Source organism: Strix uralensis, chromosome 12 (genome assembly GCF_047716275.1).
Source record: "Strix uralensis isolate ZFMK-TIS-50842 chromosome 12, bStrUra1, whole genome shotgun sequence".
Lineage (NCBI taxonomy): Eukaryota > Metazoa > Chordata > Aves > Strigiformes > Strigidae > Strix > Strix uralensis.
In genome coordinates, this window is record NC_133983.1 from 19,922,629 (window position 1) to 19,936,686 (window position 14,058).

The 14,058-nt window shown below is 41.1% G+C and overlaps 1 protein-coding gene across 1 annotated transcript in view; it reads left to right on the forward strand.

Annotated features, from left to right (window-relative positions):
- Positions 1 to 14,058, forward strand: part of CMIP (c-Maf inducing protein) — a 135,757-nt gene that overhangs the window by 77,913 nt on the left and 43,786 nt on the right. Inside the window, exon 3 of the mRNA XM_074881521.1 lies at positions 3,825 to 3,875. Within this exon, the coding sequence (XP_074737622.1) occupies positions 3,825 to 3,875 (51 nt within the window). The remainder of the gene's footprint in view (positions 1 to 3,824; positions 3,876 to 14,058) is intronic.

The window sequence follows — 14,058 nt, forward strand, 5'->3', positions numbered from 1 at the left end:
TGCAAGAAGCTCCAATCAGTTGGACCGTGTGCCACCCACACCCTGCTAAAGCCATTGCATTTGAGAACAAAATTCATAGCAGAATTGAGGCCTAAACATACCAAACACACAGGGAGCCCAAACTATTATTTTACATAGATTAGGTTATGAAATCTCCATTGTACATCTCATTGACTCTTTGTAACAACAGCAGGCAAAACGTTTCCAGGTTGAATCTCTTTTTTAAGTTGGAAAGGTAGCTGTAAGATTAGTGGTGTAGAACCAGATCCACTGTGTGGGCAAGGCTGAGAGTAAGAAAAACTTACCCCGTGTGGTCAGAATGCTTAAGGAAAGCCTGTTTTAAAGTCTGCTGTGTCTCATTTTCTCCTCTTTATTGTACCCTAGAGCTGAATAAATATAGTAGGTTATGCCCTTAGCTGGAGTGAAAAAATGGAGGTGTCAGTTCCCGGGAAGTGATGACTTCAGTGCAGAAGTGCTGGGCTCCAGGAATGCACATCAGATAAAGCTGTAAATATGTACAGCCCCTATAAATGAACTGTAGTTCCCTACTTTACCCCTTGGCGCTTATTGCTCCAAACTTCAGAAATTTTATGCACAAAAAGTCAGTGTGTGTGGAGGTGGCCATGGGCTGGACAGCTGTCTGGATGAGCGCTGACGAGAACCTGGTGGCTCTTCTGTCATCCTGGCATACTGTGAAGCTCCCAGTTCTTTTGGTAAGAAAGAAATATTCCCTGTAGTCCCTTTCTCACTGTAAGCCTGAAAAAGAGGAGGGAGGAACAAGGGATTCTGTGCAGGAATGAGCTCTTCATTGTCCTCTGCAAAAGGTCCAGCGTTTCCTGCGCATCGCTGTGGTTTTGCAGCTTGCTGGAGTCAGGCAGACGGAAGGGTGCACTGGAAGGATTAGTCTCTGCTGCCTGAGAGAAGTGGGAAATGCTGGTGCCAGACAGCTCCATCCAGATAATGGTGGTTGGGTTAAATGCATTCAGTCTATCTGTGCTGAACACTGTGGAAAGAGCGCTGGTGAAATGACCGTTGACTTTCCAAGTTCCTCTTACTGTTGAATTCTGATCATTAATAGAAGTCTGGGGATTCCCTAAAGGTTTGTTTTCCACTTTTGTGTTCACTTTGTCTTCTTTGTCTTCGTTTTCCTTGGAAGTGGTCTTGAATGACAGCCCGAGCTCTAAGGGTTTCTACTTTTAGAGTGGTTAAAACTCCTAACCTAGATTCAGATGCAGGTTTTCTTGATCACTTCTCTACAGTAGCTAACACTACGTGTAGACAGTGCTTGGTCTCACACTTGGAACCTGGTCACTTTGCTATTTTTACTTTTTAAATGTTTTTTGTGTATTGCTGGTGTCACTAAGTCTTCCCTTTACTGGTTTTGGTTTTGCCTTTTATAGCATTCTTTATTTTCTGTTCCAGTATTTGCAGTCCACTTGTGTCTCTACCTCTGCCTGATGCTCTTGTCCTCATTAATAGTTTCTGTCATCCAGTTTATGTAAGACTCCTGTCAGTTGCACAGTCTATCTACACATAGTATTTTCTGATTATTTGTTGTGTTCTTAAAATCTGTAGCTACTGACATCCCAAAAGTAGGAGAATAATTAACAGTTCTCAACAGTTCCCATTTAGGGCTTTAACATTTGTTCTTACTTCAGACTTCAGTGCATTTTTCGTTCAAGTCATGTAACGGTCAGACCAGGGACTAAATCAGGTTGACATTTGCCTGAGAGAAGTACTACATCTCCCTAGAATATTTTGGATTTTATCAATTTAAATAACAGTATCTTAGTTTGCATAGCTGCTATATACTCAATCTGCATATATATTTTTTAAAGGAAGTAGTGGATGTGTAACTTGAAATATTATTGGTGCTATTGCTTAGTATACATGCTCAAGTCTACAAAACCTTTCAGTTTTACTTATTTTTTTAAAGGGTTTTGATGCTAACATTGGAAATGAAGGGTTTTCTTCCCCTCCATGAAACAGTTTTCTCCTTTAAAAAAAAGAAAAAAGGTTCAATTTGAAATTGAATCTTTCAAAGAAATCTGGTGGGTTTTAGAAGCATTTTGTCTGGACAAAGATAAGAAATACATGTTAAAAATGTTCTTCAGGCTTTTTATGGCAAATTATTTTTGAGCTTTTTATTATATTAAAATATAGTATAAAGTATATTGAATTGAAATTCAGTTCTGTAACATATATAGGTAAAAGGTCTATCTTATCAGATGTTGTAATGCACATATATAGAGAAAGTACTGTGTAAATTACAGAAAATCGTTAAATAGCAGCAAACCAAATATCCTGAAGATCTACATTCTAAATGTTTTTACAATTTTTAATTACATGCAAAGAAAAAAGGAAGTTATGCTTTTTATTTCCAGTTGTAGCAAATTCATATTCTGGTATGTCAGCATTCTTTGTGAAATGGAAAGTTTGTTTTGAAAAACTCTGTTCAGCCAAGATTATGATAGATTTATTCTGCTTTATTGCCTAGAGATAGTACTACTGGAGGAGCAACTGATTCTCATCAATATATAAATAAATAATATGTAATGCATATATAAAAGAGCATTACTCCATTTAATTCAGAGAAGTCAGTCCAAATTTATGTCAGCAAGACATTTGTATCTGACCTTGAGATTAAACACGATTTTGGTAACCACACAATGTTTTTACTTCTAGTATTATTGCCATTATAAGTGAACTGAACCAGTGTCAGGAAATGAAATTAATTCTGTGGTGTGGATTTTGAATACTTACCTGAAAAGGTGTTGGGGAGTGAAATTTCTTGAATGATGCTTTAATTTGCAAGAAGTATGTGGTTTTTAGCTGGTGAAGAACCTCACCTTTTTTTTTTTTTTTTTTTTTTATAAAAAACATAGATTTATAGGCTATCCTGTAATTTTCACTGATTGTGTAAAGCATTTGAATTGTAAGTAAAAATTGCCCATTAGCAGCGATGAGATAGAATTGGAAAAACCAAAGGGCATCTCTACCCACTCAAATATTTCAAACTTATGTCACCTTGTTAAGGCATGCATATTTACGTCACTGTAGATGCTTTTATATTTTTTGATACCGAGCCTTTTGACCTTTGGGAGTGCTGAACTATTCCTTCATTGGCTATGGACCTGGCTTCACACTGAGAATTTCTGGCAGCTGTGCTTAATACAGACGAAAACGGGTGATCGCTGGGAGTGATTATTGCAACATTTATGCCATTGCTGCACAGTCTGTGCATGTATCTGCACGTCTGTGTGTTATGCTTTTCACTCTGTTTTATCTCTGAAAGAGCTAAAACGTTATTTGAATGGCTTTGGGGCCAGATGAGGAACAGGACAAGAAGGGAAACTAGAGTATGGAAAAAACCCCACCCCTCCTAGTTAAATGTCAACCCATCTTCTTACTCTGCTCCCGATGATTAATAGGAAAGGCAAATGTTCCACTGACTTTAAAGATCTGACCAAAAGCCGATTGAAATCAAGGAGGATTTTTCACAGTCTTTGGGTTGGACATCTTTCATAGGAGATTAATGTTTTGTAAGGTTTTGTTTCATTATTTTACATTTGCAGCAAGGCCTTCGTGTCACTGCTTTCTGTGAAGATAAACTGGTTATAATGTGAAGTTGTAGTTTGAGCAAAGAGTTTCCCTCACTCTGATGAGGCTAGAGATGAAGTTAGCCAGGGTCATAAAGTTCAGAAGAATACCGTGAGTGCACCCTTACTGGTTTTAGGGCACACATGGGTGATTTGCTTAGTTTTGACTGGATGATCTGAAACACTGGTACAAAATAATGATGCTGTTTGTAACTTTTATTGCAGGCTGCAAACAGCTACCTGAGGGATCAGTGGTTCCATTCTTTGCAGTGGAAGGTAAGTTCTGCACTTCATTGTGTTCCTCGTCTGCCTCCAAGAATACTTCTTAGCATTCCCTATTTCTTCATTGTAAGAGCCCTGAATGCATATTCTTCTTCTTACAGAAACCCTAAATCAGAACATGTATGCAATTTCAACTTGTTCATATTGTGAATGAAGTGGACAAATTAACTTGTTACATAGCCCAGCTTTTATCAACATGTGATTGGCTTCAAAATGTAGATAGCCAGTAAATTCACATTTAACTGGTGTAGAGATCAGATGGATTTGGTTTTGTACTATGAAGTGTAATATGTTACAGAATGACTACAGCCTAATCATATGCTCTGGACTCTTGGGATACTTCTTTTTTTTATTTGTTTGTATTTTTCTGGGAAACTAGGGAGAAGGGGTGTCTTTTAGAGTTGCTTATTTTAAGTAGCATCAATCTGTTATGCATCAGTCTGTGTTTATGCTTTAGGATGATTTGGATTTATAGGCAGTTTCCATTTCAGAGGTCTCGAGCCCTTTCTCATTTTCAGTGAGAACAATGGACTGATTGCCGTGAGTAGGGGAAGTGGATCACAGTGACAACATTGTCTCTCAAAAGCAGCACATTCCTCATCAAAAACTGTAGCTGTTGACCTTTGGATGGAATCTGTATGGATCTTTGATGCTGCTGGAAACAAGTTTTGGCCAGATGAAGAATATGGTTGTCCTCTCTCGTCTTGTGGTGGGAAACACAAGCAGTAGCTTTTCAGCTCAGGACTTGCCTTCGACAGGGTTTCAGTGAAGTCAGCCAGGTTGGCTGTGTAGCTTATCAAGATTTCAGCCTGCTGACAGCAACCACATGTGAAAATATAAGGAAGTCCCTCCCACCAAACTGGTTTTGTTGTAGGTGTGTTTGATAGTTGCAAAATAGTTGTGTGGCAAAACTACAGTGTTGGTGTGCTTTGTTACAGCCATCAGCATCTGGCAGAATCATATTCTGAGCGGATCCAGGTTCTTATCAGTAAGAGCCAAGTGTCGAGATCTCCTTTTCCAGACCACTGGCATATTCTCCAGCCTGTTACCCTGACTGCCTAAATGAGCGTGGGACAGTAGTGCTGATAGCAGAAGGCTGTGCTGTGGTGTGGCACTTTATTTTGGCCTCTTGACAGTATCATTAACACAATGCCTAGCCAGCCTTGGTTTCTTTGAAACTCCTGAGGATAACAAAGAGCTTAAAGCATGTAGAGACAGTATCTCCATGTGGCCGTTACTTTCCCTCCTGCTTTGGCAGGCAAGGATGATCAGAGAAAGCATGGACAGAAGTGATGATGGAATTTCTTTTTCTACCTCACCCCCAACCAGGATGGCTGTGACACTAATGTGCTGGTGGCACGTGCCCACTTCGCTCCTGCAGTGAGGGGAAAATTGGGGTCGGAGGTGCAACTCTGAAAAAGTAAGAAGTGGTAAAGATGCAACCTGGCCCCACCACCAACCACCCCATCAATTAAAATATCAAAAGCCTAGACAGAATGACCTGGCTTGCTCACATGCCTTTTGGTCATGGAGAGGGAGCTTTGCTCTGTGGGAGTTGTTTTTAAAGGAGTATTTCTTAAACTTTCCAATGCTTCTGACCAAGCCTCTCATTTTGGGAAAGTCTGAGTAATTTAACTTGTTGCAAAGTAGAATTTATTTTTGCTTCCTTGCTTCCCTCCCCACCCCCATTAAGTTAGTTTCTGAAAAACAAATGAAACATTATCTTGATTTCAAAGACCTTCCCTTTACCAAGAATAGCAAGTAGCTTTTTCTCATAAGAATAGTGACAGGGTTTAGTCACTGCCCAGGTACTTCACTAACAAATTCCTCTTTGCTAAAATGGAGATGGTTTTGATAGGTTTTGTTGCTTAATAGTTCAGAGGAAGAGCACCTGGTAACATTCTGCTCTTTACTTTGGTTGATATTTGGCAGGTTTAAGTGAAACACAACAGCACTAAGAGGCAGGACAAGTGGTGCATCTAGGAGAGTGGAGGAGTGCAGTTATGTGGTCTACCTTAGTAAAGTTTATCACTTTGCTAGCACCACAGCCTGTGACTTTAAGAGCCAGGTGCAAAGGTTCATCTCACTCCATAATTTGTATGGTTTGATGATTAAGCAGGTAGTGAGGGAACCCACAAAAAAACAGGAAGCCTATTCTTCTGGAATGGGTCGTTTACACAAAGCACCAGCTGGCAGAGAGATCGCCGCAGCTGTATTATAATTGGGTGGTTGTGCTGATGAATGATATATTTGTCCAGTAGTCTTACAAATAATAGGTCAAAACATTTCTGTGGGCATATAGAACACAGATGCAAACTGGTGCAGATAGCTGAAGCAGTTATTCAGGGGAAAACATTCAACAGAGATGAGCTTGCTATTGTTCGTACTGGTGTTGTGGAAGCATTTAGAGGGTCCAGCTGAACCCAGAGTCCCGCTGTACTAGGCACTAGATGTAGGTGGAGCATAAGACCTTCACTTCCCCTGCCCTGCCCAAGGCTGGAGGAACTCATTTTACAGATGGCAAACTGATATTCTGAGAGTTTCCAGCACTGGGGACTGTCCCCCTTGATCTTAAACCAGCAATACTTAAATTACAGCTGTGGGAGCAGATTTGTGTTCTGTCAGTGTCCTCCTGGCTTTTCCCTGTGCTTCAAGCTTTGGGAGTCAGATGCTGCGTGTAGTCTGAGCTACCTGGAAAATGTCTGGGTCCAGTGAATAGCTGTGTTGTTAAATATCTGGAGAAGCTCTTTAGGTTCAAGCACATACTGGTTATCCTTTGGTCTTGTATGAAGGTGCTGAGGTCTGTGAGAGAGCTTTTATGTGGTGTGGTTTTAAGGATTAACACACTGTGGGAATTCAATTTGCTAGGCAGTACCCTGGAAATAATTTTTGTTCTAGAGACAAACATGGAAATAAAAATCAAGAATAATTTCTTTCTGCAGCCCAGAGAATAATAAAAGAGATGCTACAGATAAACAGAAATAAAAGAAAACCAAACACATAATTATCCATGTTTTAGATCGAGCTCCAAGAGGTTTTATGTGTCATCCAACTAACTAGCTGTCAAGATACTTGCACAGCTTTTTAGATGTGCCTTTCTCCTTAAATACTGTGCTCATTGAAGAGGGCATGGATGTAGGGACAGACTGTTCCTTACGTAGTCATTTTCTCTTTGGGTTTTCCATTTCAAACCCTCCCACTAAAGGTTACTCATAATTCCTCATTTAATCTGGGTATCCATGTGTATCACAACTCCTAAAGGATTATTGGCCACCTCAGCCTACTTTTAGAAATCCCAATTTCCTTTGGGTTATAGCTAAGCCAAACTATGTTTGTCCAGAGAATAAACAGAACATGTTAACAACTGTCCAGATCCTCAAACATAAACAAATCGTTAATCCATTGTGTAAGAAATGTTCCTTTCAACCAGGGAGGTTGGATTGAAACCATGATATGTAATCTTTGGTATTTGGAAGCTGATAAATCATAACAGTGTATCAATAAAGATAACAACACTTTCTGTGAATATACAAAAGAGAATAGCACATGCAGTTCGTTGCCCTTTCTGGATCTAGACTAGATACAGTGGTAACCAATCACTTCTGTACGGGATGAATGCAGCTAAGCTTGGCTTGTGACTAGTAATTTTGGAACACACACAAATAAGCAAAGATGTACTGTTGGCATTTTCTCAGACAGTATCTATCTACTTTGCTTGTTTATATCTTGCCATCTTTGGGCTAAGGACTTTCTGGGTATTTGTATAGTGCCTAGCACGTAGAGGTACTATCCTCTGCAGGAAACATTGAACCCTACTACACCACATGCTTAAAGTATTAGTCATTAAAAGACCTGCTTGACTAATTTAGTACCATGTTGCACTTGAATTAAAAAAGACATAAGTGAGGTCTTCTTCTGGGGTTTTTAGGTCTTCTCTTGTGATATGGAGTACAGTATAGATTTACATTTGTTGGGGGGAGTACACCTAAAGGTTACACAGGGCATGTTGCATTTTTTAGCATGCTCAGTAGTAAACTCTGAACACTGCCCTCATTGTGGGATGTGGGTTGCTTGTGTTTTCTAGTTAGCTGAACGGTGCAGCAGTGAAACGTGTCAGTTGATGGCCTTTGGGGGAATGTCCTGAATTGACACAATACAGAAAGAACAAACTTAAGTCTGCAGTAAAGCATGACTCAAGCTGAGCGTTTGTGCGCCTCTGACCTGGGTCTTCTAGAAAGGCTTGCCTATACCTTGCCTTTCCTATTGATGCTCTTAACCAGTCCTTGACTGTCCCCTAATGAGTAGTGCTGCTTGGTTAGGGGTTTTACCCATCTGTTAGCATGGACAGTGCAACTGTGTTAATTGTAGACTTGTTTAGGTTGGAAGGGACCTTTGAACATCATCTGGTCTTCTTCCCACCTATGCTGCCCTTTTTCTCACTCAGTGCAGGGTATACTTTGAAGTTGTACAAGGTTGCTGAGAGCCTGTACAGCCAAGCTGTGAAGCCCCAAACCAGGCACAGCATTCACATGTGGTCTTGCAAGCACTGAGTGGAGGGGAGTGGTTACCTCCCTCATCTGCTGTCTGCTCATGCTCGTGCAGCCCAGCATGCGTACACATCCCTGACTTGCAGTCGACAGTCGCATTTGTTTTAAAATCAATTTTCTACATGGACTCCATGTTTTGATTCCCATGAATTGGGAAACTGGAACAATGCTGTCATTTGGGATTTGTAAATATTTTGCATTGAATGCTAAAACAAGCAATGTTGGCTTTCACTCAAAAACTTTAATTTTGGATTAATATTTCTCTGGTTCTCATAGGGATTGCTGTATCTGTGTCTTCAGGAAATAGATACTTCTGTGCACAAGCAGCCCTATTAATTGCAAAGGGATTGACTGTTTATAAAGTCATACTTGACCTGAATGACAGTATGCTATCTGGTTGTTCCTCTGTCCATCTTATGAATTCCTTGTCTGTTAGTACCGAGTATTTTTTATACGCTAGCTGTGGGGTGAGTATCCATTTTTGTACCTAACGGTGAAAGTTCTGAAGTAGTTATTTTTCTGTGCTTTAAAACTGCAAGAAATTAAGTTGAGAGAAACTGTTCTTGAAAGTGTGGTAAAGCCTTACTTGTGTAAAGCACCTTTACGGTTTTGTCACCATGGTAATGATTAAAAATAGTGCTGATACAGTAGTGGGGTTTATATAGAATTTAGATGATGACATTAAAGAAATTTATAGCCTTAAATCTTGGTAAATCATGCCTTAAAACTATGAGATCAGGAAAAAATTGTATTGGTTATGGTTAAAAAGGCCTATGTCTGTCATTGGTATTTAAAAACCTAATTTATGATTTGAGAGAGGAAGCTTTGATACCCTGTGACAATTCAATAGCCCTGTGCTGTACTACATAGTGAAAATATTACTCAAAGAGCTCAGCAGCTTTTTGGAGTGGTGGCTCCTGGACTTCAGACCCTCTCTTTGGTGGTTACACAGCACATGCAACTGTAATTGTCTTGGCTGTTTCTTTGTTTTCATTAGCTGAAAACCTGAGGAACACAGAAGATCCCAACTTCTGTTATTTTGAGGTGAAACAATAAATAATTATCATACAATTAGGCCAATGATATCTTTTTTTCTCTGTATTTTTTCTTTTTCCTTTGGTGTCTCTATACAAGTCAATAATATATTGATGGGAACCTAAGATGTGGAATTAAGTTTTGCCTTTCAAAGCCTCAGGGCTTTGAAAGCATTGTGGGCTTTGATGACACACAAGTTTTGGAGGAGCAAGTTTTTTTTCTTTGACGGACAAAAGGCAGCTCATGAGTTTTTGGCTGGTGGTTTTACTCTTCCCATGGAATGCGCGGGTACCAGTTGTGGGAGACCATGAACAGGGTTTTAAGATAGCCAGAGCCTCTCCCCTGAAAGAGTTTGAGCATCCTGATAGAGTTTCAGACTGGACTTTATACTCCATAGGAAACAGATGCAGGGTCCAAGTGGTGTGTTAATGGATCTGTGTTGCCAAGAAGAGAAGCTGGTGCCAGTTAGAGCTTTCTGGTAACATAGTGGGACTAAAAATATACTGTGGCATTTTTCAGTTCCTGATGGCCCCCCCCCCTCATGTTAGGTTGATGTTTACTACCAAGATTTCATCTTTTTAAGCTTTCACTGCCTTTGCCTTTGCATTAGGATCGCTGTTTCTGGGGGACACTGCAGCACAATTCCTCCCATAAGGTACATCTGCAGCAGTGGTAGCTGATCACCGCCTGTGCTCTGCATTGGCTTAACGTGAATCACTTTAAATCTGGGAGCTGCATATCCATGTCAGCACAGCACTTTGTCCAACCGAAAGAGGCTCTCGGCAACGTGCTGAGATGCCAGCCTGGATCTGAGCTGCTGCTCTGAGCTGCTCTGCCCTCATCCAGCCATATGCACACATGGTTTGTATACCCATAGATGCCTCCTGCATTGCCAAAACAGGCTTTTCTAAGGAGGCAGACCTCAAGCCAATTAATGGCCTAGTGGTGAAATTTGAGTAGAAAGTAGATAGTTATTTTCTGTTTTGCTTTAGCTTAGTCAGGACCAGCTCTAAATGTTCTCCTCTAGACTTGTATGCTACCCTTTTCAAACTAATATTAGGTCTGAAGATAGAGGGGTGTCAAAACCAGCTGAATAAACAGGTCAGCTTGTTATTGTGTACTTAGGTCTTGGCTCTGAAGAGGAGTAAATACAATTGCTGGAGTATGTTGCTTCTCAGGAATGCTGAACTGCTGGCCAAGAGGGATCCTCGGTTTTCGTTCTGGTGAATTGCTCCTCCACATTATTCCAGGGCTGACCTTATGACTAATTCTTTGCAATTCAGGACTTCCAGGTCATGGTGATCCCTGTTGCACCAAATTACAACTTCTTATCTATAACTGTCATAATATAGAGCTGCACCAAAATTAGTCTCTCATTTAGGTTCCTAGCTGCAGAAAAATCTGGTTTTAGGAGATCTCTTATGAAGACAGGACAAGACTAGTAGTCTTTCCCAGGTGTGTAATTATCCTCCTTGCATGATGCATTGGGTGTGAAAACCTAGCTCTGGGAGTTGACACATGCTAAGTGCCTTGTTAAGCTGCTGTCATGGGGCCCAGTTCTGCATTATGGATGTTACAGGACTCTTGGTGTCAGAAGAGCTGAGTCTGAAGGAGCAAAGGGGATCTAGATGTTGTTTTAAGTTTCTCTTCTCTTTCTTTGCACAGTTTTGTCCTCATATTTATTTCTTCCAATATAATTAGTGTGTTGAGTGCATCATAGTATGCATAATGTATTAGAAGATTATAAAACTGCCAACAATATCCACAGAAAACCCCGAAACAGTATGTTGCAAGTGTCACAGCCTGTGTCATCTGCCCTAGCTCTTGCTGTAAGTCACATGTTCATGTTGTCTGTCACACCCTCTTGTCTTTTTTTCCCAGCATAGTGATTGTTTCAAAATTAGAAAAAAAGTATCAGAAAACAGTACTAGTAAAAGTATGTATGCCCTGCATTCTCCTGTGTTCATTCAGAAGCCATTGCATCACAGCTATTTACCATAGCCTGGTTTCTGGTGCTCTTTACTTGTAGTATTTAAGATGGGAATACTAGATTAGGCTGTGTGACCAGAGGCAAAATCCATCAAGGACGAGGTTGTTTTGAGTGACTTATATGCATCGGCCCATCTCTGAACGTGAAGGCAGTGGTTTTGGTAGCACCCGAGTGATCTCTGATCTTCTGTAAGGAGACTAGCCTTGGGATCAGAAAACTGAATGCTATGAGACTTGATTCAGTCTTGCACGTCACGCAGCATTTGTACAAAGGAGAAAGAAAACAAGCAAATTGCAGAGATTCAGTGGCATTTTGGTAGGCTAAAGAGTTGCAGGAGGTTTGGGGTTTTGTACTGATGTGGTGCGATAAGAGTGATATAAAAACATGGAACAAAGTGATGGGATTGTTTCAGATACAAATGCAGCTCTGAAATGTGGTATCTCCCTGTGAGAAACTGGAAAATTCAGATCTCCAAAGCCCAGTGATCTGAAGACAGAAATACCCTGCTTTTCTGAAGTCCCTTTTAAGATGCTTGCAAGCATCACATCAGCATCCAGTATCTCTGCTCTCCCTAAGGCTCTGCAGCAGCTTTCTGACACAAACATGTTCCTCGAGCCGTGCACATCTCTCTTGCTGACGACATTGATGATGCAGGTGCACAAGAGAGAGAAGCCAATTTCAAAGCCATTTATGGTGTTGAAGTGCTAGAAACTCAGCAAAATAATACATTTGCCAAGGAGGAAAAAGTGAAACAGGTGGGTAAATGTCCATTTGGAAGGTTTTGCTGACTGGTGAGAGGGGAGGAGGGCAGGAAAAGCTGAGGGTGCCCACTGCTAGCAGTGGAGAGTAATAAGGAAAAGGGATGACGTGGCTTTTTAATCCTGTTTGCATATCTGGGAAGAAATAATTGCTTTGTGTGCTACTCGGTGCTACCTAAGCTAACTGGCATTTCCCAGAAAATAGAAGTGGGATGGATTATCTTTCAGATATTATTTTTTGTCAGCAGTTCCTACAATGTGTAGTGTTAGTAGCTGCTTAATCCCAATTTGGGGTGGTTTCTCAGGTGGCAAGTTCTTCTGATCAGAGTTCTTATGTGCCTGAAATTACTGGCCTATATTTTGCAGCCTTGCAGATGAGGCAGCGTCCTGTTTTCCCGGTGATGTCCAGCTCTCTCGTGCCTGAATGGGATCTGAAGAGTGTAGTGTCAGATTGGGGGGGTTTCTGCACAGCAGGTATGCTGCCTGGCTATTCTCCACGGTGGCCTTGCACACAGCTTTTCCTTTGGCAGACCTGGTCAAAGTGCAATGATGATAAGATTGTGCGTGTTCTTTTTTTCCTGCACACTATCTCTTCTCTGCAGTGGCAAAGTCATTTATTCCCACCGCAGGCTGAGAGCTGGTGGATGTCAAGGACTAGGCTCCACAGACACAGCCATCATGTGTGGAATATAAAGTGTGGAATATAAAGGTATTAGGAACCTTGATTGGTTCAGCTTGGTGTCAGAGGCATTCTGTAGTGCAGTCAGTAATGGTAGGTCTCTGCACAGAGAGACCCACAGCAAGGACCGCACCTAGGTTCATGTCATAGTGCTGTGTGTCTTCTGCTTTCTGTGTGATGCATGCTAAACTCTCCAGTCCTACAGTGCTTGCTATAGTTTATTTATTTAATACTATTTTTTCCCCCATGCACTGCAATGCAGTTAGTCCTCTGAAGGTTTTGCAAAGTGTGGAGTGTATATGGTACACATATTCCTGCTTTTCATCTAGAAGTCTGCTTTTTTTTTCTTTTTTTTTTTTTTTTAAATGGAACATGATTTTGCTGACTCCAGCTCATACTGCATAATCTCAAATACTGGAGCACGTCAGACTCGCACCCCTCTGGAAGCTGTGGGTTGTGCCAGAACACTGAGATCCCGACACCCAGACAGTGTCCGTGTTGAGCATTTGCTGTTCTGGAGAAAAGGGCCAGAAATGCTGCAGCAGGCAGCAGTGAGGTCCTGCAAGAGAAGGAGGTAGTTGTGCCTAAACATGTTTGAAACCTTCCCTCTGACGATGAGTCAGAGGCTGTTGAAGTGGTGTAGATCAAGCAGGGTGTCTGGCTCCTGCCCTAATTGTGTGAGTCCAGCAACCTCTATGTGAAGGTTTTTCTCACTCATTCTGCATGAGAGTTTAAAGCAACTCAGGATGCTTTGTAACCCCACCCCCCAGCCCGCAGTTAGGGCAGATCTTTCCTGTACATGATCTGTACATGTGGGACAACTGTGTTGTTCAACTGTATTGAAGTTGTTGACATTTTTCCTTCTGCCCAAGATCAGGAGTGAAAGTGACTTTTGCTTTAAATAAAACAAAACAAAACAAAACACCCAAACATTCATGGACAACATATTTTAAAATATTTCTTCTTTTGGGGAGATGTTACATGGGATTTGCAACCCAAGATTGCAGCTGTGTCTCTACCAACGCTTTTTGCAAGTAGGGAGTGTCTTGTGCTTCTGCTAGAAACGTATCTGCAGTCATAGTGAAATTCCGCATAGCCAAAGCAACATTAAAAACAAACCCCAGCTTGGCTTCAATATGAAGAATACGGAACAGCAGTTGCTGTGTGC